The sequence below is a fragment of the Martes martes genome (assembly GCF_963455335.1).
Source record: "Martes martes genome assembly, chromosome: 2".
NCBI classification, from domain to species: Eukaryota; Metazoa; Chordata; class Mammalia; order Carnivora; family Mustelidae; genus Martes; species Martes martes.
The window spans coordinates 23,755,414-23,783,028 of NC_137889.1; the positions used below are offsets into that span (position 1 = coordinate 23,755,414).

At 37.5% G+C, this 27,615-nt stretch overlaps 1 protein-coding gene across 1 annotated transcript; it reads right to left on the minus strand.

Moving 5' to 3' along the window:
- Positions 1–916: 916 nt before the first annotated feature.
- On the minus strand, positions 917–27,615 carry FGL1 (fibrinogen like 1). Its single transcript, XM_080797814.1, has 8 exons — positions 27,501–27,615; positions 16,540–16,619; positions 14,211–14,391; positions 9,787–9,946; positions 9,240–9,337; positions 5,735–5,823; positions 5,353–5,540; positions 917–1,281 (listed from the first exon to the last, which is right to left on the minus strand). Exons 2-8 carry the CDS (start codon positions 16,600–16,602, stop codon positions 1,122–1,124), a joined length of 939 nt encoding a protein of 312 aa, XP_080653940.1. The 5' UTR covers positions 16,603–16,619; positions 27,501–27,615; the 3' UTR covers positions 917–1,121.

Genomic DNA, 27,615 nt, shown 5'->3' on the forward strand with positions numbered 1-27,615 from the left:
AAGAAATGGTAGCATGGTAGCAAAGCATTGGATTTTGGATCGGAATTTGAGTCTGAATTTGGATTTGAGTCCTTGTTCCCTGGCTTACTAGCTTTGTAACTTTGAGTAGTCACAAAATCTCAGATCCACCAATGTTCAGCTTGTCAGTTGCGGGGGATGGGTGGGGGGCAGTGGTGGTGGTGGTAACAATACCTTACAGGGCTGGTCTAAGAATTAAAATGAAGTGTTAACCTACACAAACGTCCTAAAAATACAGGATAATATATATATTTTTTAAAGATTTATTTATTTGACAGACAGAGATCACAAGTAGGCAGAGAGAGATAGAGAGAGGAAGAAGCAGACTCCCTGATACGGGGAGCCTGATGCGGGGCTCGATCCCAGGACTCTGGGATCAATGACCTGAGCCGAAGGCAGAGGCTTTAACCCACTGAGCCACCCAGGCGCCCCCAGGATAATATTTTATAGTGATTAGGACCCTAAACTGTGGTGATGAGTTTCAGCTCTGTAGTCAGAGACCTGCATTCAAATCCTAATTTAGAGACGCCTGGGTGGCTCAGTCATTAAGTGCCTGCCTTCGGCTCAGGTCATGATCTCAGCGTCCACGGATTGAGTCCCGTGTTGGGCTCCTTGCTCGGCAGGGAGCCCGCTTCTCTCGCTGCCTCTGCCTGCTTGTGTGTACTCTCTCTTTCTCTCTGGCAAATGGGTAAAATCTTTAAGAAAAACAAACAAAAACCGAATTCTAACTCATATTTATTGTCTCTGCAGTTGATTTGGCAATCTGTTACTTACTGGATTTTTTTCGTGTGTGTTTTCAATTGTAATACAATTAATATGTATTTACCCAAGACATGTTATGTATTCTGTGCTTTTTATTTTTTGTTCAACATAAGCGCTCATCATAACCTTCTGCACATAAGAATTCAATAATCTATATTTATTTGAAGAATACAAATATTTTCCATACTGAAAGTCCATTAAGGAATCAAGGTAAGTGGGAATGAAAAGAAGTACCCATAACAGTTACCATCGTCATATAGGCACGTATATGTTCAGAAGTGTTATTTTTCAAATCACGTTAAACCTAGACTAATTACAGAAAGAAAGCCCACCAGGGAAAATTAAACAGTATTTGGAATAAAATCATTTGGCCTAATTTTCATCACCACAGCTTTCAAAGAATACCACCAACCATGCCAGGTATGCCAGACAATCCCATTGTCCGTTTTGGCCGTGTAGGGCCCGGTGTAGTATAAACCATTCAGGTTTGCGGAGTGACACCTAGTGGGAAGAAAAATACACACAAAACAGTCAGACCAGAAAAATCGCCCTCCTAAAACCCTTTCATTGGCTAGCAAATGATCAAAAAATCATTTTGACTATGAATCCTGCCATTTTGCCAGACAAGGGAATATTGATTAATTTCCAAAAGCCAGGAGATTTCTACAACAGATGGGTTTTTTCCACGGATGGATCTTAACGGCTGTAACAAATCTTAAGATACAACCCAGGTCACCTGCAGTGTCTGTAGAAAAAAAGCATTTCTGTTCTTAATCGCTTTTACACAGAAAAAGGGAAAACAAGGACACAAAAACACGACTTTGTAACCTTCGGCCTTTGCAAGCGTTAACAAAACCAGGTGCGGGTTAACAAAATCAGGTGGGGCCGGGCGCTCTCTTGCCAGCTCCCCTGGATAATTACACTCAGACGTTCATCCTTCTGCTGCTGATACTCAGCTTTTGCACAGCAAACTCCCTTCCTCCCCCTTTAAAAATCGCCAACATGTCCATTATTTTAACCCCAAGGGTAGGAACAAAACCTAAACCACCACTTAAAGTTTTTCCAGCAATTAACCAACAATCGTTTGTCTGAGTTGCCGAGTTAATTTTTTAACATATATCGTTCCAATCTAGATAAATTGGTTGGCTGATCATAAATTTTAAAATGTCCCACTTCCTCCTTTAAAACCTGTACATTTTGCCCCTGATATGGATAACTAAAGGCACGTGATAATTTTCTGTGTACTCTTAGGAATGAGTTGCTACCAATTTCTTTATTGATTAACCAATGAGAGAAGGCAGATAATAGGATATAAGGAGAACGTTCACAAGGGATAGTTCTGAAAAATCTATGGAAAGTACCTAAATTATTGAATCAAAAAAGCATATAATGTAACCTAGTTGCTGAGTTTTGGCGTGGATCACTTAACCAGCTTAGTGATTTCCAATTGCTGACCCTCCAGTCTCCTAATTTAACGGACTATAACTGAAACCATGTACGCTAACTCCGCAAGTATCAAAAACCTACTGTGTTTTAAAAACTGCATAGAAAGTAATGTTAGAAAAAAAATACTTTAAACTGAGCCTCCTGATTTTATATTTTGGCCTATTTCTGTTTTCCTAGAGACATTTACTATGTATACAATTTTTATTGGGTCTGTGATATGAATCCAATTAGGAAAATTGACTGCATGGTAAACATAAAAAAATCTTGCTATTCTGAGACCAATTTTCCAGCTGTTTCTGAAGCAGCCTGAACTTGCAACTAGTTGGGGAGATGGCTGGGGCTCCCTTGGTGAAGTGGCTGTGGGCATTTGCATGAGCAAAGCAGAGAAGACAGCCACACTCAGTGACTGGTTTGCTATGTGGCGAAAGAATGCCTTGTAAGTGAGGGATGATTATGAAGTGCCACACTTCATGTACGTTAGAAGAACTTGAGGATGCCAAAAAAAAAAAAAAAATGAGGGTAAGGAAGAAGAAGATGATAGGATTAAACAAGAGGAATCGGAGGCATGGTAGAAATAGCACCAAACTTCTGGAACAATTGACTTTTTCTCCAGCTTTACTGATTTTCCACCTGTACAGATTTATCATCTGCTTTGGCTTCAAGGATAACGAAGGATTCTTTGGCAGCCCCGGCTACTGAACTGCCTTTCTTTGTCATCTCTGAACCCCTATATCTAGAGTCAAGTAAATCATTTATTTGCCCATGTTAATATGTGCTGGTTGTCCTTTAGACACAATAGCAGCCAGTCAACCAGGGAAGTTCATGGTAATGTTAACTGATAGGATTGTTATTTCTGCGTCTGGCCTTCTGTTCCAAATCAAACATTAAGAGATCTTGCAACTTAGTGATTTATGGATAATAAGTTTTACATAATGCTGATCATTTTTACATATGCTAATTTAGAAGGACAGGGGAGGAAAAAGGAGGAGGAAGAGAAGGCTTTTTAAAAGCACAAGAAAACCACCAGGGAAAAGACTCTCATCACCTTTGATTTGCTAAGATGGAAAGACACCATTGTTCCTCTGTCCTCTCTCACTGCTGTATGTGCTCTAGTTCCTTTACAAGTGACCAAAAATTACATGGACTCAAACTTTTAAAAAAGCAAGGTCCAGAGAAAACTCTGGTTTTTTTTACAAGCACTTAGTTTCAACTTGACACGCCACTCTACCTACCACTCGCTGTCTTGCCATAGAATCTACAACTCCAAAAGCAGCACATCCCATAACTGATGTTCCTGGGAAGGAATCTCATGCTTTTAGGGAAAATTAACATATGCCTTGTCTACCTCCACTTAATAAGATAGAGAACTGCAAAATGCTTTAAAAGTACTTACTTCACAAAAATAAGGTTAAAATTTGGATCGTGGAACTTAATACATAGTCTTCAATAATATGGAAAATCTGACACTCCAGAAACACTCACTTACTGAAGATTCCATAATGGAAAATCTAAATGTCTAGACATTTTGAGGTGGTCCTCGTTTTCTAAAGAGAAAAGCCATTCAACACTTGTGCACCGCCTAGCAGTGGGAGCGCATCTGCTTTGCAGACATAGCGGACCCATCAGGTTATTTTTAAGGAAGACTGTATGGAGTTTCCATTCTTGCCTAAACTTTGTAATTACAACAGAGGGAACTATCTGGAAACCATCTTGGGTGGAGAACAGTTAAACGAGTCAAGGATACCTGGCCTAGAGAAGAGAAAATATTGAGGAATATAATAAATATCTTCTCAACCATTGCCTGCAGGGTTCTGTTGAAAGGGATTTACAGTTGCTCTATTAACTACTGAGAAAAAAATCTGGCAAGATACAGGAAGGTAGGTTTCAAGTTAATAAAAGGAAAAACTGAGTGCAATTAAAAAATGGAATGAACTAGCTGAAAAAGTAACACTGAAATATTCAGCCAGAGTGTGGAATTAGGTGTCAAGAAGATTGTAAAAGGGAAAACAGCATGGAGGTTCCCCAAAAAGTTGAAAATAGAGCTACCCTATGACCCAGCAAACACACTACTGGGTATTTACCCTAAAGATACAAATGTAGTGATCCGAAGGAGCACGTGCACCCGAATGTTTACAGCAGCAATGTCCACAATAGCCAAACTATGGAAAAAACCTAGATGTCCACCAACAGATGAATGGATAAAGAAGAGGTGGTATATATATACAACGGAATACTATGCAGCCGTCAAAAGAAACGAAATCTTGCCATTTGCAAGGACGTGGATAGAACTAGAGGGTATTATGCTGAGCGAAATAAGTCAATCAGAGAAAGATAATTATCATATGATCTCCCTGATATGAAGAATCTGAGAAGCAGGGTGGGGGGGTCATACGGGGTAGGGAGGGAAAAAAATGAAACAAGATGGGACTGGGGAGGGAGACAAACCATAAGAGACTCTTAATCTCACAAAACAAACTGAAGGTTGCTGGGGGGAGGGAGGTGGGGATAGGGTGGTGGGGTTATGGACATTGGGGAGGATATGGGCTATGGTGAATGCTGTGAAATGTGTAAGCCTGACAATTCACAGAGCTGTACCCCTGGGGCTAATAATACATTATATGTTAATAAAAAACTAAAAACTTTTAAAAAGAATATTGTAGAGGAAATTTCTGTATTGGGAGGAGCTTGGATTCAGTGATGTAATGGAATTCAGAGTGATTGAAAAGTAGTTTTACACAGAAAAAATTACAAAAATAACATGGCCATTTCATACGATAGGAGAAGGCGAAGACCAAACTGGTTATTAGAATGCTGAAAGTATTTCTCCTATATAAATGTTCTCTATATCTTCATGTTAATTTGTGGTCAACTGTTTATGATAACTCACCCATTTTTGTTTTGCAAGCAATCTTTGCATAAGTCGTATTTCTATAACACCTCTCAAGCTTTATTAATGCACACAATGAACAAATCCTCAAAAATACTTCATCACTGAAGAATTCTAATAAGGATGATTACTCAATAATGTCAGTACTACAAAGGAGACAACATTACCTCATGTTATAATTAATGCTCACCAGTGAGATATCATCAACACCATCACAACTATGTTTATAAAATGCAAACCTGTTAAACCACCAGCCAGACCGATCTTCTTCCGCACAATTCCCTTCATAGTTGTCATTATCTCTGTCCCGTGTGCTGAATTTCATTCTTTGATGACTACCCCACCATTGCACCTCAGGATGAAGATTCCCTCCAAGCGAGTCTCCAGCTGTTCCAGAATATTCCCCAATATTCAACTCATAGGAATTCTAAAGGAAAAGAGGCAACTTCCACTATCAGTTGTCACTATAATGTGTTAATTTAATGTTAATATTAATGTTAATAATATGTTTATTTAATAACCAAAAGAACAGGTCCTATTGTATATCTTTGTTTTCCCTGACTTCAGGGTTTGTATTTTACACATTAATTCATGATGTTACTTATCTGAAAATTTGAGTACCTTTTCATCTCCAACTTTGAAAAGTTTATATTGTGCATAACGCCAATTTTTTTCAAAATCTGCAAGGTCAATTTTTAAAGTGTAGTCTCCTAAAAAAAAAAAAACAAGCAAGAAATTACAGGATATTTCTGATGTGTGAGATGACATTGATTTATTGAGGTTTTAAAACAACTCCTGACTCTAATTTACTTAAACCATTTCCTTCTGCCATGAGTCAGTTTTCAAAGAATAAACAGTAATTCCAGTGTGTTTACAACATGAACATTTTATTGTGTATTTTACTTGAAAATAGCTAGAGACACAATATTAAAAGTGGGAGTTTTGTAGAGATCTATCACAGGTAAAAGCTAGTGCAATTCACTTGACAAAGAACAACAGAAAATAAGTCATTATTTAGTTAATAGATTAAGAAATATAACAAGGAGCACTGCCTTGGTGGCCCCATCCGACTCTTGATTTCAGCTCCGTTCATGATCTCGGGGTTGTGAGATCAAGTCCTGCATCGGGATCCACCCTGGGTATGGAGCCTGCTTAGGATTCTCTCTCTCCCTCACACTCTGGCCCTCCCCCTGCTCACACACATGCTCACTCTCGCTCTCTCTCTCTCTCTCTAGGAAAAACAAAACAAAACAAAACAAAAGCCTAACAATGAAAGAATAGAAGTTTTAAGAAGTTTAAACATTTATCTTCTTTTTCTTACTTTCAATAGGAATGTTGATCTTAAAAGTAAATAATAATTGAACTAGTTGGTATCCTCATTTGTGAATCACAAAAACTATTCTTTTTTTTTTGACAAACAGAACTATTGTCAGGAACCAGAAAGTTATAAATCAGACTAATTGTTAGATAATATATATTCTATCCTTCTACTTTGACAACTAAGATTTCACAATGACCTATAAGACGGGGTTTGAATTTAGTATCTTAGTCTCTTCGGGGTTCCAAGCCAGAATGTGGAGGCCCAGGGAGAGAGACCCTCTGGACCCCATCACGCAGGTCTCATGTATGGTCTGCCCCCTCTTTTCTTATCTCTATCTCTATCCCCATCACTCACAGAAAGGGACCTTGTCCACATTTGTGGCTGTTCCAGGCTGCACATGAAAGCTCTGTTTATACCCACACTAAAAGCTGTTGTTTTGCCTCCCCTCGGGCTTAAGGGTGTACTCACCAGAGGGACAATCTTTTCAAGGGGGGATAGATAAAGGAGGCTTGCACAGGTCCTGGAAACAAGCTCAGGGCTGTTTGGGCAGGGATTGCTGGACTGACCCTTACTGAGTGGGGAGGAGTGTGGGCTCTTGTTGGCCTTGGCACTCTAGCCCCACAGATCCTTCCTCCCATGGAGCTCTCTAATGTGGGATTCTGAGAGAGACCATCTAATCTCATCAAAAGGCAATAAAGTTTATCTGAGCCCAGTCTGTGAAGTGGATGAGAACAGTAAGCCAGACTACGTTAACTCCCCCCCAAAAATACTTCTGCATTGTCGAAGAGATGTGAAGTCAGACTCAATGTTTCAGGTAACCATCTTAATATCTTTATGGTCGATAAGTAAATATAAATGCAATTATAGGCCATTCCTAAATTAATGTTATTGCAAACATTTCCAGTCAAAACTTATGTAATGGGCATAAAGCTATTTTCAGAGGAAGTTCACTAGCCTTAAGTGCTCTCACAATTAAAGAATTGCAAAAGGTTGGGTTTTCCTTGGGATGATGTGATATGTGGTTGTGAAGCCTGAAATTGCTAAATTCATTTTTATTGTCATGGGAGTAGGAACCTGAATACCAGTTAAAACATGAAGGGGAAGGAGATTTGTTGGTAATGTGCCTCTGGTAAATAAGCATTTAATAATAATCTGACAAATGATTTTGAACTTTAGAAGGAGCCAAGGGTTACTTCTTAAAGTTTTCATAGTTTCAATAAGAAACCAGATAAATATTAACGTGCAAAAAAAAGCGGGTATGGTAAGTGTTGTTTATCTATCATAAAACACTCCAAAGTAGGAAAATAAATACATTGAAGCAGGGGAAATCTTATGTAAATTTAGAGAGCATTGATCACAAGAAGGGCAAGCAAAGAAAGGTATCGGGCTTCTAGGATTATCTATCCTCTCTATTATTCTGGTGTCTCAAAGATCCCTATAATTATAATCCAACTTATGAATTATGAATATAGAAACAACAATCACTTTCCTTAACTTGGATGAAGGAAGCAAACCCTTGCTTTTATGTTTAATGCATCACCAGTGGGATAGAGCACGCCTTCTAGAGCAATACAATTGCCTTTTATAAAACATTCTGAATCAGACCTGAGTAGGCGTGTCTACAATCTCAGATTTACACTTGAGGCAAGGAAGGCAATGAGGTGGAGTAAATGATCATGGAAATGAGAGGCTCAGAAAATTCATCACACTAATGGTATTTTAGACAAATATTGAACGCTAGTAGAAGATACCCAGGCAGTACATAAGACATGAGGGAAATTGTATAGGTGTTTTCAATTTGAAATGTGTCAATAAAATAATATAAAATGGCTCAATGGAGGGATAGATATGTGATTAAAATAACAAAAACAGTAAAATATTAGTGTAGAAACTATGTGGTAATTTGACTCTTCTTTCAGTTTTGCAGTATCTTTGAAATTCTCAAAAATGAAAGCTGAGAGCGGTGGAGACAGGGATATTTACTATGGTATTTATTTGCAAAAACAGCCCCAATGCCCCAGTTGTTTGTCTCAACCTTTGCGATATGACTTTGTAACTCCTTCCATTAAGTCCATTTCTTTCCCCTTAAAATGCGCTGGTCCCATGACTTGCTTTTACCAGAAGAAGGCAGTGAAAATGACCATGTGCCAGTTCTAAGGCTAGATCTCAAGCAACTTTCGTACTTGCCCTCTCTTTTTTGGAACTCAGCCTGAGCTACAGGAACAAGTTCAGGCCGGCTACCTGGAAGAGAGACTGTATAGAGCAGAGCCCAATCATTCCATCTGAGGGCAGGCTATAGCAGCCAGCCTCCCACAGACCAGGGAATTGGTCACAGACCCACCAGCAAGCCCAGCCAACATCGGCAGCCCTGATGAGCAAAACTGCCCAGCCAACTTGTACATTTGTGAGCAATAATAAATGGCTGTGACTTTAAACCAGTAAATCTTGAAGTGGTTTGTTATATACTGTTACTGTGGCAATAGATAGCTGACCCAGTATAGATATTTTGAGGAACTCAAGGCATTAAAAAAGGAAGGATGACGACATTCCATTTCTTTTCTGGAAATAGAAAATAAATATATGAGAAATCTCCCACCCCCAGTGCAGATCTAGTTTCTTTGCCTCTGGTCCTAGTTTTCAGTGGCCATGTTGCATAAAAGGGACTATTGCCCAAAAGGGATCATTGCCTGCAAAACACAACAGTTACTGAATTGGTTCCGTTGCCTATCATTTAGTGAAAAACATTTTATTGTTTTTTTTTTTTTAATTGTACTTCAGGTGAATTTGATAACAGGCAAACCTTACCTTGTCTGGTCAATAAGTGAAGATTTTTATTACCCAGCCAATATTCACCATTTTCCCGAACAAAATTTCCAAAGCCATTTTCATAGTCATTCCAGCCTCTAAAAAATTTAAAGTGAAAGCTGATTTTAGCAAAACCCAGGACCTTTGTAGTAACCGAGGTGCTCACCCCTCCCAACTACCACGCCCCCCAGCATTTTTTCAATTAGTAAATGCGCTTTCAATATTCTTTTTTTTTTTTAAGATTTTATTTATTTATTTGACAGAGATCACAAGTAGGCAGAGAGGCAGGCAGAGAGAGAGGAAGAGAAGCAGGCTCCCTGCGGAGCAGAGAGCCCGATGTGGGGCTTGATCCCAGGACCCTGGGATCATGACCTGAGCTGAAGGCAGAGGCTTTAACCCATTGAGCCACCCAGGCGCCCCCTCAATATTCTTATTTAGAGAGTGAAATACTAATTATAGACCTCAGGATATAATTTTTAAAAGGCTTAACTTTTTATGAATCTCACACATGCTACTCCAAATAAATCCTATGTCATAATTAGCACACCTGTTAAAGTTCTCACTGCCATCAGATCGTCTCTGGATTACAGTCCATCCTCCTCCATCAGACATATCACAGTAAACGGAGAATATTGTTGGGCTCTGGAGAGGTTTGATTTTGTAAAATCCACTGCGCTTATAACCATCATTAAAAATCTCTGAACAGTCTGTTTGCAAAACAAGGTAATGTAATAATTTGTTATGTGTCTTCCTCCACGCCCCCCACAAGAGCCTCTGGATAAGATTACTCAATACTAATGGAGACAGATAAACACATGGTGTAGATAATCGCTTTTTAAATTGCATCTTGGACATATTCCAGTAGATATTAGGAAAGTCTTATTTCCTTTCCTACTATTTAATTACCATCTGACTCCTTGACATGATCATGAAAATAAAAGAGGGATTTGGTTTCTCATTTCTGATTTTTATGGAAAACAATTAAAAATTACATATGTTCAGTTAATTACAGTGTATTTAATTGGAACTTAGAGCTTCATCTGACAGAATAGTAGAAGTTCTCTCTCCTAGGAAGCTGAAATGAAAGTAGAAATATAACCTCAAACAAATAATTTAATATGGGTTATCTTGACTCAGAGGATTATAAATCATTCTGAACAACCTGAGGTTAATTCAAAATAGTAATCTTCTTGTTAAGATTCTTATAACTTCCCAGTCTCAACAGATTTTTTTTTTACTAACCCACTGAAATTTCTAACAGTCCATGCATTCTTAGATGCTTTTGTGAAAAACTGTAAGCTTCTGTTATTCCTTTTATTCCTATGTTCTTCTTTGCCATATTTCTTTGATATTAAAGCAAACATATATACCAATTTGTCAGCAGAAAGTCGTATCTATTTCTTAAATTACTTGAGGATAAGATAAATTAATAGCCCACTGGGTCTCATCCAGGCTGATAGGTACACACTTAGAGAATATGGCAAGTATTGACTTCACTATTGTTTCAATGCCTAGGAAGCTATGTTTAAAAGTTGGTTGAAGTAGTGGCCACTAGAAAGAGATGGTCTCAAGAATACCTAGTTATAGACTTTTGAGTAAAAATACTGTAACTTAACATTATAGTTAACTTTCACATTTTACCCTTATAATTTTGTTAGTTTCCTTCTTTTTTAAAAAAATTCTGTTCCTGATGGAAGGATTCTATCCTATTATCATACTTTAAAGTTTTTTCTTCATTTTCATTGCTTTGATGACAAATTTTCTATAACTCTGTTTTGTTACAAATAAAATATACTACACATTATATTGGTGGAATAGGCAATACAAATTTGGAGAGAAAAGAAAATAAAGAGAAAAAAAAGGTTTCAAAAACCCTCCCAAGGTTAAGACCAATCATATACTACTGATTTGGTGAGATGCTCATCTTTGTAATGATATAGGCTTTATTTGTATGTTTATTTATGAGATTCAGAAGCCCATTCTTTATGCATGCTGGATCCTTAAAAAAAAAAAAATCCTTTTTTGGCAATTAAACAAGATGAAAAGCACTACCTAAAATTAGTTCAGTGTTGTTCAAAAGCTTACATTTTGTGGTCAAGTAAGTTGTACACTTTTCATTAAAGTAAGCAGATTTAACCTTGTTAAGGAAGGAGTGCTTTGTTTATGTACAATCTCCTGTCAAAGACTCCAAAGATTCAGACTATTTTCCAGGCAAAGATGGAAATGATTAGCTATAACTTTTTCCTCTGGAAAACTTTGTGAATATAGCATTTGCAGCCAACATTTTCTATTTGTTTCTATTTTATGCCAACTGCAAGTTTGTTTGTGTTTCTAATTTTTTTTTCCTTCTTCCCAGAGGGAAAAAACAAACACAACTTAAATTGAGGAAACCTTTCAACTTTCAAAAACCAAAAAAACAAAAACAAAAAACACCCAGCAAGTAAAAAACAAAACAGAATATCAAAAAGCACCAGTAACAAAACTCTCCATTAGAAGTAAGTTAGACATAAGAAGCCTGCCTTGGGGAAATGTAACTTACTTACACTATGATAGCAGGAAGTTCAAGCAACTTAGGGTGTAAAACATTAACTAGGTTTTTAAAACTATGATTTTCAAAATGTTTTGACCCACGCAGCTCTCTGGAGAATAGGCAGGCAAGGGCAGGGTTAGAAAGCTCTGTGCTCATGGGAGTCTAAAAAACAAAAAGGAATTTTTGGATACTTACATAATACTAGACTGAGGCCAAGATTTCCTGCCCTCTGACAAACACTGCACTGAACTGGACGAGGTGAATACTTTCTCTGATCATGCAGAAAGCAAGCCATTTTGGAAGGTTGAATGTTTAAGCTTCACAAAGTGACATGACAGCCTGCCAAATGGACTTCCCTCTTGGCCCAGAATGGTGGCTGAGCTCAAAGCTGAGAACCAAAGTCATTCTAAGCTCAAAGAAAGGCCAGCAGGATCTCCACTGCCGCCCAGGGGCATGCTAGGAAATGCTTGAGTTCGTCCCGCTATAGTCATTCTCCACCCCCCAGGCAACATTAAGAAGGAAACTTAAAAGAAGAAAGGATGTTGGTCCCTTGGAGAGGACAGGATTCTTGAGGGGGGTAGGTGTGTAGGCTTGCTCCTGTGAAAACAAGGGAGAGAGTTTATAACAATGTGGATAGAAGGCTGACATTAGTTGAGTGCTTCTTTTGCACTGAATGCTATTGTAATCATGTTACATGTGTTGACTCTTAATCTTTACAACAAAGAAACATTCTTACCATTCCTCTTTTTTACAGATGAGGAATATGAGGGCTGTAAAGGTTAAATAACTTGCCCGAAGGCTACAGGTAGCAAGATGGGCTGCTGGAATTTGAAACCAGGCTTCAATGCTCCTATGACACAGATCTATTAACTTCTGAGTTTTTTTTTTTTTTCCAATGTTATATCCAAAACCAGAAAAGATCTATTATATGTGTTGTAATGTTATAAGATAGACACATACACACACTACAGTGGTTCAAGGAGTTTCTACTCATTTTTCTTTTTGTTTGATTGCTTTCCTGAGCCTTCTTTTACTGTCTTGCCTAATCATCCCCATGGGTCTCTTTTTAGGTTCTACTTCCTGGTTCTTTGCCTCCGAGACTGCCTCAGACGGTGCCTTTGTTTCCCAAGCCTATTTTTACCCCAGCCGGCCTTGGTTCCTCTTTCTTCAATGGCAAAGAGCCACGGGCCATCCTAATGCTACCTCCAATCCCTGTTCCGCAGGCCTCCTTCTGATCCCTAAAAGGGGGAGGGGCTGTCGGACTCCAAGAATTAAGGGTAGGAGATCAAGGGGCTGGACAACAGAGTGTCAGGAGCCCCTGGATGAAAGTCTGACCAGGAAATTAGGTTCTTGGTAAAGAAAGAAAAAGAGAGCATTTTGTTGCAGCATAGTTTCTAAAATTCTCACAATTCCTATATCCTACCCTAATGAGTATATTTAGAAACACAAAATAAAGATGTCTTTATTCTATCAGCCTGGAATCTCTTCAGCCTCTACAGTTTTTCAATTATAGTCAGATCCATTTTCCAACTTGCATTTGCTTATCTGGGGCTTCCTATCTCAATGTACTTACTACCTTGCTTTTATTCATAAACGTGAAGCTCTATTATATTCCAGGTACTCGAAGAGGCAAGAGGGAAGAAAGAATGATGAAACATCATCCCAGATCTTACAAAGTGCCAGGTTAATTGATCAGGACAGATGCATAGACAAAGAAATTATAGTACATCATGACAGAAGCTAGAGCAGACATAGGAACAAAGTGCTCTAGTTGGCATTATCATTTTTGACAACTATGGTGTGTTTACTATAAAAGATGCCTGGAGGAAGGCGAGTGAACAATTTTCTATAAGGAATAATTCTACATGTAGTGATATGTGCAATACCTTGACAGTCTAAGATCATTTAGTTTTGGGGTGGAAACACTGACCCAATCAAAAGGAAAAATTACCAAACCATAAAATATACACGTAAACACAACTCTTGCATTTCCCTAAATAATTGTAATCCTTTTTCTTTCCCCAACCTTTTATTCTATTAACTTCTTTACTATGCTAAAGCACATAGTGGTTTCAGAAGGGAAACTGTATAAATATAACAAGAAATGATGCACAAATAAAAACAAAACTCAACTGTAAAATTTCACAAATATCATGTTATTTGCACACCGATGTAAACAATCTATTGTCTTTGATCTCTCATTAAACTATAGAAATTCCGAGATATTTAGCATTGGTATTAAACATCCCCTGCAAAGATTATAGAGAGAAAGGATAAAATGTGGTAGAAGATATTTAAATTTAGAATCATGCTTCATGTTGCTTGTTACTGGAATAGGAAAAACACTTTAGCAAAATCCAAAGTACCAAATAATGAGGACCACATTGCACATGGATGTATACTATAAGTTCTTGAAGCACATAAGAGAAACAGGTTCTGACCTGCATATTGCCTCCTGCCTCCAAGGTCAATGACAGTATTCTCCTCTCCTTTATCAAGGAACTGGATTTCCTTCTCATGCAAAAGCTGTGTGATCTTGACTTGTTGCTGCTTGACCCGGGTCTCAAGCAAGTGCACCTGGGCTCTGAGCCGTGCCTGCTCCTGGAGACAGTTCTCAAGGGCCTGCAAAGCGATGTGCATCTCATTCTCATTGGGAAATAAATGCTCCTAACAAGTTGGACAAATTAATGAACCAGTTTTGTCCCCAATTCCCATTTCAGAATATTATTCCAACCAGAAAGTGGTTTGAAAGCTCTGATACTATTTGTACGGTAAATTGCTTGAACCAAAAAATTATATATTAATATGAAATAATCTGAGTGACTATACTAAGAGCTTTAGACTCATCTCTTTTGAACTTCGTGATGATTCCAGGAGGGAGGACTTGGCTCAATCCTAGTGAGGCAACTTGCTCAGGAATTTTCCAGCAGGTAGGAGGAGTCAGTATGCAAATCTAGCTAAAGAGCCCTACTTGCAGTCTGTCTTCATGATGCCACCTAAATGCTTTCCTGACAGTACAGTTTTTATGGCATCGTTGCACATTGTTAGTGTGTCAATCCCTAAAATAAACAAGGCATTTGAATGAACTTTGGGTATTAATGTTTTAATTAATGGAATACTTATAATCTGATGACATGTTGTCACCTTTATAAGGGATGCTAGTTTAGACTCATATCCGTGAGTATCTCACCCACTCACCTGTGCAAATTCTAGTGAAGTCACTTTAACTTGTTGCTTATTTTTTTGTTTTTCCCTCAATTACTTCAGAAAGGGGTGGGAGGACACTGAGTTTTCCAGTTAAGCATTTATCTTCTCTAAAAGGGCAAAAAACCAAGAATATTGGATGCAAAAGAGTTTATCAGCACCCTTCTAAACTGGCATCTAACTGAGAACTTTCCAAAAAGAAAGCGACCACAGCGGGGAATTACTTGGGAAGATGAGCTGGAGGAATGGGGCTTCTGGAAGAGGCAGAGAAACTAGAAGCTTCAATAAAGTCTCTTGAATACTTGATGCTATTAGAGTTACTGGACATAGAGTGGGGAAAAAAGGACAAAACACCAATTTTTTCCATTTTTCCATTTTTACCTTGACATCTCATTATGAGACTGCATGCATGGTTTTAGTGAGCTTATTTAAAATTTAGGAATTTTCTCTTTCCCAGAACTTTGGGTATTTATTTTATTTTTTATTTTTAAATTTAAAAAAAAATTTTTTTTTAAATTTCTTTTCAGTGTTCCAGAATTCATTGTTTATGTACCACACGCAGTGCTCTATGCAATACATGCCCTCCATAATACCCACCACCAGGCTTACCCAACCCCCCACCCCTTTCCCCTCCAAAACCCTCATTTAGTTCCTCAGAGTCCACAGTCTCTCATGGTTCATCTCCCCTTCCAATTTCCCCCAACTCCCTTCTCCTCTCCATCTCCCCATGTCCTCCATATTATTCCTTATGCTCCATAAATAAGCAGAACCATATGATAATTGACTCTCTCTGTTTGACTTATTTCACTCAGCATAATCTCTTCCAGTCCACGTTGATACAAAAGTTGGGTATTCATCCTTTCTGATGGAGGCGTAACATTCCATAGTATATATGGACCACATCTTCTTTATCCATTCTTTGGGTATTTAAATGTGTATTTTCTCCCTTTTATTTATTTATGAATGGAGGAAGGCATGAGTTCATTGTAATTTCTTTCAAATAATTTGCTTAGTTTACACTAATAGTGTTCAATATGGGAAAGCTCAATATTGGGAAAGCCCCAGTTCAGTTTTAAATATTACGGATAGTTTTAAATTTCTAACATTATTTTTTTTAATTTTTTTAAAGATTTTATTTAATTTTGACAGAGAGATCACAAGTAGGCAGAGAGGCAGGCAGAGAGAGATGGGGAAGCAGGCTCCCTGCTGAGCAGACAGCCCAATGTGGGGCTTGATCCCAGGACTCTGAGATCAGGACCTGAGCCAAAGGCAGAGGCTTAACCCTCTGCCCAGGCTCCCCAAGTTTCTGACATTATTTAACTACCCAAATAGCCCCAGTAAATTCAGAAAGATTTTATTTATTTATTGTGAATACTAGTTTTTACTTTGAGAAAAAAAATTATATCTCTTGGTAAGTGCCTATGATGTGGCAGGTGCTTTCACAAACCTTCTTCATATTTTCCCATTAGTTAATTTTTTCAGTGACAAATTACTAAGGTTCTCTGTAAAGTAAAAGAAAATTCAAGTCAAAGCAAGTTTTATAAATATGTAAATAAATGCACTTACCGAGCTTTCCATGCCCATGACCAGAATGGTGGTGACAAGAATGAAACTGACCATCTTCACCATTTTCCCCACTGAAACAGCTACAAGAACAAAAGAAATTTCATAAACATCTTTACTGTGAATTTTTCACAAGTCCAGTGTTGGGCTCAGGTTCAACATGATCCATGAGGTTGAATGTGGCTCCAGCTCCACGCTGAGAGTCTTCAAGAAATTCTCCTGGACTTCCCACCCTTCCCTCATACAGAAGGATGCTCTCTGTTACCTTAAGTAGGAGAGATCCTTTTCAATTGCAGAAACAGAGAAGGGACCCTGCCTCTCTTTGAGTGTCCAGTGGTAATGGGCTGCTTGTGCAGACAAAGCAAAGACTGTTTAAACACAAAGACCTGGCTCCATGTTTTGGCTGAGCCACTTCCTAGCTGTGTGCCCTCAAGCAACCAACTAAAATGCTCCTGACTTATAAATGGAAATCATAATTTCTACCTGACAGGACTGTGGCAATTTTGATGAAATACTTTTAGATATTCTGTCATAGGACAAGTGCCTAAGGAACAGTAATTCATTTTGTATATAAAAAACTGCTTTTATTTTTAAAAGAAGAAGAGGGAAAAATGACAACTAGGGAGGTGATATGCGTTGTTTTTCTTGATGTCCTAATGGATAGTCAAGCTACCAGGGGGATATAAATCTTTAAGCTCTATTTAAAGTTGTAGAGGAAACCTCACTTTACCACTTCCTGAGGTTGTTTTTTGTTTTTTGTTTTTTTTAATCCCTCTTGAGGGGCACCTGTGTGTCTCAGTTGGTTAAGGGGTCTGACTCTTGATTCTGGCTCAAGTCACAATCTCAGGGTCATGAGATCAAGCCCCATGATGGGTTCTGTGCTGAGTGTGGAACATGCTTGGAATCTTCTCTCCCCCCACAACACTCCCCCACCCTCCTCATGTGCACACCCTCTCTCTAAAATCAAATCAAATCACTTTTGAAGTCAAAAGTATTGATGAAAAATTGTGTTCATCCTCAAAATAAGTTCTGTGTGCTGTCAGTGATTTTTCATAAATTTTAGAAGCTAAGGAGCCTAGAAGGGCAGAAATATTTGCATAATCTTCAAACAGATTTTATACCTATGGTTTCCAGAAAAGAACTGGAATCAAATGAATTATTTGTTAGCCTATTTTTATCCTATAGAACCTATGACCACTAGGTCTTTTCATGTATCTCTTTCTCAATTTTTATGTAATTATAAAGGCGATTCCTAATGTTACTGCCCACTAGGACCACTTGGGGAGCTTGAAAAAAATCTCCATGCCCAGGAATTCAATCAAATGTCTAAAGGTGACAGTCAGGTGCATGGAATTTTTAAAACACTGTTGATTCCAATGTTTAGCAAAGTTTGAGAAACAATGATTTATGGACTTAATATACAAAAAACTTTAAGTCTATTATAACAAAGTAGTTAGTTCTCAGTCCTTCTGAGGCCAACAAAAACAGTTAAAAAATGGGAAAGACAATTAACATGGCCACCTTGGGAAGTAAATTAGAATGTGAGTTTTTAGAGTATGTGAAATTTATGCATTACAGAGAGTAATAAAGAGTCTGCTAGATATAACTGTATACTTTTATTTCTGACTTTTCTTTTTACTCTAAGTCTAGAACTGTGCTGTGTATTTTATAAACATCTACTTTAATTCTTAAATAACTCTCTAAGGCAAGTACTATTAACCTCATCATACAAATGAAAAGATCAGAGAGGTTAAGTCACTTTCCTAAGATCACACAACCAGTTTATGGAAGCCCAATCGGGCTGAAGTCTTTCCACCTTGCCGGCGCATGCCCTTAACCTGAACTCCGCAGGACCTGCCTTGTGATCCACATACGCCTGCAACACACAGGGAAACAGGCTGCGTGGGCAAATGGGAGCCTTCCCTTGTGCTCTTCTGCAGTGAACATCAGGCTTGCTCCTGAGCGTGGCTGTGACTCGTTTGTTCCTGAGACATGCACTTCTCCAAAGGAACATCAGGTGAATCTGGCAGGAGAGGAGACAGCTGCCCGGAAGCAGGGGCAATCTGAGGGAACGGCAGTATCCGCAAGCCCTTACTGATTATGGGCTCTCTGCTCTGCCCGGTGCTACACCCTGTGGAAGCCTAAACGTGGCGGCCTCGGCGGGCCGTGTTTCAAGCAAGGAATGAAAATAACTATTAAAATGAAAATTAAGGACAATACAAATGAAGTCTACGTGAAACCAAATGTAGTTAAATATAGAAACTGAACATCCCCAGACCACCCCTCAAGACAAAATTAATTACTTCCGCCACTGTGACCCATACTATACTTACAGACCAAAATAGCAGTTATCCACTCGATAAACATTGTTTACATGCCTGCTCTGTTCCAGGCACTGTGCCAGGTGATGGAATTATCATGTGGTCAGTTTTTTGCATGTTCTTAACTGCTTAGAATTAGATTTTTGGGGGCGCCTGGGTGGCTCAGTTGTTAAGGGTCTGCTCTTGGCTCAGGTCATGATCCCAGAGTCCTGGGATGCAGCAGGCCATAGGGCTCCCTGCTCAGCCCTGCTCAGGAGGAGTGTCCTACTCCTCCTGCCTGTGTTTACCTCTCGCGCTGTGTCTCTCTCTCTGCCAAATAAATAAATAAATAAATAAAATCTTAAAAAAAAAAAAAAGACTATAAGAATTTTGAAGGCAAAGTCCACACCTTGCTAATTGTTGTATCCCCAGCATGTAACTTGTTACAATGAACCAGATAAAAGTTTAGTTGCCTCTGCAGAAAATTTTCCTCAGGAAGGAAAAATCTTTCTCAGAGGGGAAAATGACCTTTTCTTTCCATAAAACCAGTCTGTTCGCAGTGACAATACTTCCTCCTTTCTTCTCTATGTTTATCCTGGTCAAGGGGAAAACAATGGGTTGTGTATTTTTGAAAGTAAGCCTTAGGAAGGGGGTAGAGACTTTTGGTTGGATTGAATACATGAATTTATTTTCTCTTTCTCACAATGGAGAAGATATGAACGGACAAGGTCATAGAGAAAGGGAGCAGAGGAAACTCCTGGCCTGCAATGTCAGCACGTCTGTGGATATAAAAAGCATGTGAGGGAGCTGGCAAGGCTGCTAACACTGGGGGACAAGCAGCAGCAGGCTAACTTGCTCTGCAATTCCCCAGCAGGGTTCAGGGCTAAAGACATCAGTTAGCTTCAAAGACAGGGTTGGAGGTGACAGGTTGACACACAGATTCTCACCAAAACCTTGAGCAGCCCATGAATACTGTTTCTCTCACCCCATCAGACAACAAGGCTTACTTTCCACTAAGGTTGAACCAGAGAGGCTCTGGGTAGCATGACCACAGGCACGAGGGAGGTCAGGGGAGAGTACTTCATTCTACAGATTGAAATAACCCCCGACCTACACACACACACACACACACACACACACACACGCACACCACCACCACCACCCACCACCACCACCACCAGGATACTTCTGTCCTGGCAGCCAGCAGCCCACTCTCTATTCCTCCCGCCACTTTCCAGGCCAGAGAGCATGGGGATTCCTCTCTGGAGGAATGAATAGGCTCACGGGAAAGATCATCAGAGGCTAACATTGGGTGATTCTCCAACAGAAGCGCCTTGTCCTTGCCTGATCATTCTCCAGAGAAGCCCACGGGTTGGCAAGCCTCATTCATGCGCACCAGAGAGGGAGAGGCTTAAATTTTGCCTATTTCTTTCAAAGGAGTTCTCTCTGAAGGGAGGTGTATATTAAGTTTCTTTCTGTATCTGCATTTACCTCACAGTCTAAAGAGAAACACTTAAAGGGGTCCCTAGGGGGTTCAGTCGGTGAAGCGTCCAGCTCCTTATTTTGGCTCAGGTCATGATCTCAGGGTCATGATATCAAGTCCTACATCCAGCTCTGCAGGGAGTGAGGAGCCTGCTTAAAATTCTGTCTCTCTCTATCCTCTCCACTACCCCACCCCCACTCATTTTCCCTCTCTCCTTTTTTTAATTTGAGAGAAACAATAGCAATCAATTTTCCATGAAGATGTGTAATTTACCTGTTATAACATAATCCTTCCATCAAACATTGTAACCAAAATAACCAAAACGTACAGAAAGAAGTGGAGTGCTGTATAAATCACACTGCTAAGTGGGGAAAGAAGTCAGACAAAATACAAGAACACATGCAATAACTCATTGCAGAAAAGCTCTTCTAAGCATTTGGAGATCCAGTTTTTTCACTGAGTCATTCCTTTTATCCATTCATATGATATCATTTATAGCAACTTAGTTTAGGAGAACTGATATTTTACTCTGTGATCTTAGTAACCATTTAAAATCCAAACATTTATGGGGTACCTGTTTAATGCCAGGTGCTATGTACACTAAAAGCTTTTATATATAGTTTATATTAAATATATTGAATTACATTTAAAATATTAGTTTATATTGGGGCACCTGGGTGGCTCAGTCAGTTAAGGGCTCTACTCTTGATTTTGGGTCAGGTCATGGTGTCAGGGTGGTGATATTGAGCCCTATGTCAGCTCTGTAGTGGGTGCTGAGTCTACTTAAGATTCTCTCTCTCTGTCCCTCCACCCCACCCCCACTCATGCGTGCACACACCCTCTTTCTCTCTCTCTCAATAAAATATTAGCTTAGATTAAAATATACAGGAAATTAGGTTTAATTATGGCATTAAAATGGCTTCCAATGTAAAAAAAAAAAAAAAAAGATGTTCTCTCCCCCACCCCGCCCCCCGCCCAGAGCTTTTAGAGGGGAGAGAAGTGAGAAGAGAATTTCCAAGGAACAGAAGTATGAGCAATTGGGAAGATGAATAGGTTTGCTATCAATTAATATTTTCCAACTGATAAGATAATCTTAGAATTATATTTTTAAAACTTTTCTAGATGGCCTTTACGTTTGTCATGAAAGACAAAATCATCTCCTTCTAGATGCCAACACCAACTACACTAAAGAGGCTTATTTACAATACAGTACTGTCCTCAACTTGGCATTGCAGATATTGAGATATTTGCAAATTTAGCAAAATTCAGATAGAAATGAATACCCTAACCAAGGGCATCTGATGTTATAAACAAACACATTTTTTCCCCCATCATGAGGGTAGTCTCATGTTTCTTTTGTCTGGGAGTTCTTGGAGGGATCTGTCATTACCATTGGTCCATCCATCAAGAGTCTGCTTGTGGGGGAAAAAAAAAAGCCAACAGAAGCATAAAATCTTACTACAATTTTAACAATTTACTTCAGATATATTGTATATATTTAGGTATGGAGACATTTCCACCTTTCAAATTAGGCAAAGCAGTCAAACACTGTTATAGTAAGATTTACTTTCTTATAGATTTAGCTGTGCCAGTGGTATACTCTTGTTCATTTAAATGTAATTATATACAATTAAGGCCCTATAAAATACCACAGTCCCTAAAACATGTTTCTTCCTTTCACCCATCAGAATAAAAGACGGAAAAAAATGGGATAAAAAAAAAAGAATCGAATTACTTTCAATGACTATACTCCATAAATCACTTGGGAAAACAATATAGGTTGTCAATGTATCTACTGTTGTCTGTATTAAATTTCAACAATTATCAATCAATTAATTATTATTAAGTATTAATAAATAATTATACCATTAAACAAACTCTATATATTAATTTATTATGTATTATATAAGGTAAATTTATTAACAAAAATATTAATAATTATATATAAATATTAGAATATTAATAGTATAATATTTCATTGGAAACAAGACTGATCTTTCTTAAGAAAAGCTGAGATGGTGAGTGGTGCTCTCTAAAGATCATCAAAAAGGAAAAGCTCTCCATGCAAGACTTGAGCTTGTCTTAGTTGTTCATAAAATATATGTAATATTTCCATACTTGAATCATAAATACTTCAAGGGCAGTGTTTTCTGCTACATTGCTTATCTTCTGAGTTACCTTTTTGCAAAATAGAGAGGTAACTGTCCTTAGATTTTAATGTTATTCCTAATTCTCTCAGTTAACATATTTTTCAGTACTAAATAAGATTGTGATAAAATTATGATTTAATTATGTTCATTTAGCCAACATATAGTACATCAAAATTTAAAAATTTTTTTTAAAAGATAAGTGGAGAAAATGGCTGTGTACAACCTGGGAGAAGGTTCTCACCAGAACCCAATCATATTGGTACCCTGATCTTGACTTTCCACCCCCACAACTGTGAGAAATAAATTTCTACTATTTATTAAAAAAATAATGATTTAAAAATTCTAATTTTAGGTTTGCCTGGCTGGCTCATTTGGAAGAGTGTTGGATGCCTGACTTCAGGGTCATGAGTTTGAGCTCCACGTTAGGTGCAGAGATTACTTATATAAATAAATGTATTTTTTTAAAATGCTCATTGTAAAAAGAAAAATAAATAACACTCCATACGTAGAAAACAGATATAATTGAAAATTGGGATATGAACCATTATTTGTAAATCAATGTTTATAGCAGCATTATTCACGACAGACAAAAAGTGTGTGGACAACAATCCAAATGTCCATCCACAGATGAATGGATGATCAGAATGAGATATATACATACAACGAAATGTTAGCCTTGAAGACCTTATGCCAGGTGAAACAAGCCAGACAAAAAAGGACAAATGTTGTATGTTTCCCCTCATACAAAGTACCTGGAGTAATCAAATGCCTAGAGATGTATTATGTGTATTAATTTGAAGTATATGAAATTGCCATTTTGGAAGGTCAAAAACATCCAAATGCACACCATTTCTTACAGTTCAACCTAATATGTAAAGAAAGGAACACCTCGTCATTAAGGAAATTGAAAAATATATTCAAATATAATGAAATATTATATATATATGTTTATGTTATATAAGTGCCATGAAATGAAGGACTTGATTCTTTTTGTTTCTGCTGTATCCCACTGGGTGGTAGGTAGTTATGTACTGTATCAGTTTTGTAGGGCTGCTGTAACAAATTACCACACAGCGGGTGGTGGCTTAAAGCAACAGAAGTTGATTCTGTCACATTTCTGGGGGATAGGAGTGTGAAATTCAGGAGTCACTGTGGCCATGCTCCCTCTGAAAACCTCTATGAAAGCATGCTTCCTTGCCTCTTCTAGCATCTGGTGGCTGCCAGCCATTGTTGGCATCCCTTTGTGTGTGGCAGCAACACTCTACTCTCCGCTTGCCTGTTCACAGGGCTATCTTCCCTCTGCGTGTCCCTCTAAATTTCTCTCCTCATACTAGGACACCAGACCACTGGATTAGGGTTTGTCCTAATTCAATATGACCTTACCTTAACTTGATTACATCTACAAAGACCCTATTTCCAAATAAAGTTACATTCACAGGTAATGGGAATTAGCATCGAACGTATCACTTTCTGGGGCGCAATTCAACTTGGTTCAGGTACTCGACAAAATATTTGGTGAGTTGATGAGAAAAAAATTTATGAATTGAAGTTAGAATTTTAGAACTTCTCAGCATCTGCTATTAAAATTTTACAGTTGCTTATTAGAAACAAATTCTTTTTTTTTTTTTTTAAGATTTTCATTTATTGGAGAAAAAGAGAGCAACAGAGAGAGCACAAGCATGGGGAGTGGCAGAGGAAGAGGGAGAAGCAGACTCCTCATTGAGCAGGGAGCCCAATGTAGGATCATGACCTGAGTCAAAGCGAGATGCTTAACCAACTGAGCCACCCAGGTGCCTGAGACCAAATTCTTTTTGTCTGCTGAATTTATTAGATGTCTCTATCAGATTCCCTCCATCATCTCCCCTCCTTCAGCAGTGACTGAGAATATTTAATAAACTATGGCTTTTGTAAAGTTTTTATTGATTTGCAAATATGACATTGTGGTGTGTGCCAGCTTATCTCAGTTTTAAAGAGATATTTGAATTTATAAAATCCCAAGAGAAAATAAATAACTGAAAAACTTTAAACTTAAAACCTAATATAATTAAAATTAGGCCATCTTAATGGGCTAAAGCTATTATCATACCTATCTCATAATAAATTATTAGTTTGACTCACACTTTTCATTTGGTAATAAATAAATTTCCCAAGCAGAATCACAACAGCTCTGCTGTTATTTTTTTAAAATATCATTTGTACCTTTATGGTTATTTATCATTTAATTTTTAAATTTGTCATGAAGTTCAAGTAATAAAAAGTAAAAGTTACCCCTCCACATGATGGAAATTTCTTAACATGTCATCAATGGTAGAGTTATAAACATATAAAGTTTTCCAATGTTACAGGAAATAAGAAGTAAGAATAATTGTTTATTATAAGCAAGCAAAAGAAAATGAAGATGGAAAATAAATAAAAATATTTTTAAAAAACACATAAAGTGATTTTGGAAGTAGAAAGCATTCTCTTATGAGGTTAATACACGGGGTCAAACCATAATAAAAGGAAGTGAGGTCATTCAAACATCATCATCACTCAAGGAAACAAGGCTCAGAAAGGGTAAATTATTTAGCTAAAGAAAGAAAATAAACTTTCACTAAGTATATTCACATTAACCTGGGAGATGAGTGTATGATGTGATACCATTTATTTGTGACTCTGATTCAAATTGTTCTCCTGACTGAAAAGAAACCAATATATTTTCCTGGATTATTGATGGGGACTTTTTCTTTTACTTTCCATTGGTAAAAATAATGTCTCATTTTTCTTATGTGATAGTAATCAGATCTTCATTGTTTTAATCCACTACCAGCTATCAGATAAAATACTGAGGAGTCCATAATTCAAAGTTATGAAATTTTTGTGCCTTCCAAACTTTGCATTTATGCTATCTGTTGAAATTAATATATTTTCTTTGGTTCATCAAGTTCCTTTCTGTATTTGTGGGGTCAAGTACTTTATTTCAGAAATAAATAAATGTGAAATAAGTCAAGCAGAGTCAATTATCATATGATTTCACTTACTTGTGGAGCATAAGGAATAACTCAGAGAACATTGGGTGAAGGAGAGGAGAAGTGAATTGGGGGAAATCAGAGGGGGAGACAAGTCATGACAGACTGTGGACTCTGAGAAACAAACTGAGGGTTTTGGAGGGGAAGGGGGTGGGGGGTTGGGATGGCCTGGTAGTGGGTATTAAGGAAGGCACATATTGCATGGAGCACTGGGTGTGGTGCATAAACAATGAATCTTGGAACACTGAAAAAAATAAAATAAAATTTTAAAAAAAGGGAAAAAAAGAAAAGAATAAATTAACTTAAAAACTTAAAGAGCTTCAAAACAAATTATGGTCTTATATCTGTGTCTGCTTTTGGCTCTTGTATAAGAGACAGTGTACGTTGAAAGAGCTCTGGGAGATGCTAGAGATTGTGTAACACGTATACATAGTGCTACACATGAGACTTGGTAGAAAATAAAGGCCCAGTAAAATGTTTTGGCAGGCTCTGTCTTTTGGTGTCCTGAAATTTCCATTTCATCTCCATTAAAGTCATCAAATCTGATCTTTCCCAGAGAAAGGACAAAACCTCTAGTCTGGCAGCTCCTTCAATAATAAGGCCTTTCAATCTGTCATTATAAATATATATTTTAAAGTCATTATATTAATTTGATAATCTTTAGCACAATTCCTGAGAATATTTCAATATTTCTTCAGTGCCCAATTGTAATTCCTTTTTTTTTTTTTTTAGATTTATTTATGTATTTGAGAGAGAGAGAGGGAGAGAGTGTGCACACATGCGTGAGGCAGGGCAGGGTGGCTGGGGGGAGAAAGAACGAGTCTTAAGCAGACTCCATGCTGAGCCCAGAGCCTGACATAGGCCTCCATCGCAGAACCCTGAGATCATGACTTGAGCTAAAATGATGGCCTAAAACCCCCAGGCAAGCCCCCACCCACCGTAATCATAATTCTAAACATCTTCTACAATGTTGAAGGAATGTTTAGATATTAGGTATTTCAAATGCTTTGAAAGTCTGGTCTCTGTCATTCATCATAGTAAATCTTGTTATTTTGTAAGTCTGGTTCATGATAAAGTGGTATCAGATTATTTAATTCCTCACTATATGGTTGTATTTCTTTTATAATGTTTTTGCTTTAGGCTGTTTCAAAACTTTCAATTTTTGTAAAACTAAAATAGTTTTCAAATGGCTATTTTTTGAGTACTATATTATTTGATATAAATTATTCTAAGTTTCTAAAATCCAATTTCCTCCTCAGTAAAATTTTTTAAACTTTGTTGATAGAGGATTAAATGTAAAGGCAAAAATATTGTTTTAAACTGGAAAGTTGTATAGCTAATAAATAACTTTTAAAAACAATTACAAAACAAAAATATATACTAATGTAAAAAAATTTTTAAATGGTGTTTTAAGCAAGCTATCATGAAAGGATACAAGATAAAAGAAATAAGGAGAAAAAGCTATTGAAAGAACCATGTTTAGTAAGTTAGCATTTACAAATGGACTACACCCTTAATTTAAGACAGTTACTTAAAAATTTACCCATAAACACAGATTTAGAGATTCCTTTTAGGCATTTTCTTCCAAATTTTTTATCATTTTTCTGAAAATGGAATATAACAGTATCTTTGTTATTTATTTTAAGCATTTACACTCAGTGAAAGCCTAAAAAGCTAAATAAGTTTGATTCCCAAAAGATAGAAAAAAAGAAAAGCATTTCTGAAGATTTTACTTCTGGAATGGAAATTTTAACATTTTCCATTTTATTTTCTATGTTGTATATTAAAACTGCAAATCCTATTATTTAATCAAATTCTCATCCAATTCATTCAAAATGTGCTAGGAGCAGAAAGGAGATATAATTCTAAGTTTACTTTCTAAGTTGCAGAGGTGGTTTTCTCCCAAGTTAAACTGACTTTTCCTAAAAGCCTATGATTGTTTCCTGAGTTATGCTTAATATCATACCTACAAAATCAATTAGCATTATTACAATTATGTCAAAAGTACAGAGATGTTAAATACCTTGCTGAAGTAAAAAATGAGTCAGAGACACAGCTCAGACTAGGTGTTGTCACTCTGCCTCCCAGGATCCTCTAACTGCATTCAGAATTTGTAATTACTTCTCTATTATTTGATT

What these genes read in the sequence shown, in the direction of transcription:
- FGL1 (XM_080797814.1), bottom strand. Translation starts at nt 16,602, where the DNA reads ATGGTGAAGATGGTCAGTTTCATTCTTGTCACCACCATTCTGGTCATG. An exon ending in TCATGGGCATGGAAAGCTCG is followed by an intron (nt 14,392 to 16,539) that starts GTAAGTGCATTT and finishes ATCGCTTTGCAG; the next exon opens with GCCCTTGAGAACTGTCTCCA. An exon ending in TCAAAGTTGGAGATGAAAAG is followed by an intron (nt 5,541 to 5,734) that starts GTACTCAAATTT and finishes CTTTTCCTTTAG; the next exon opens with AATTCCTATGAGTTGAATAT.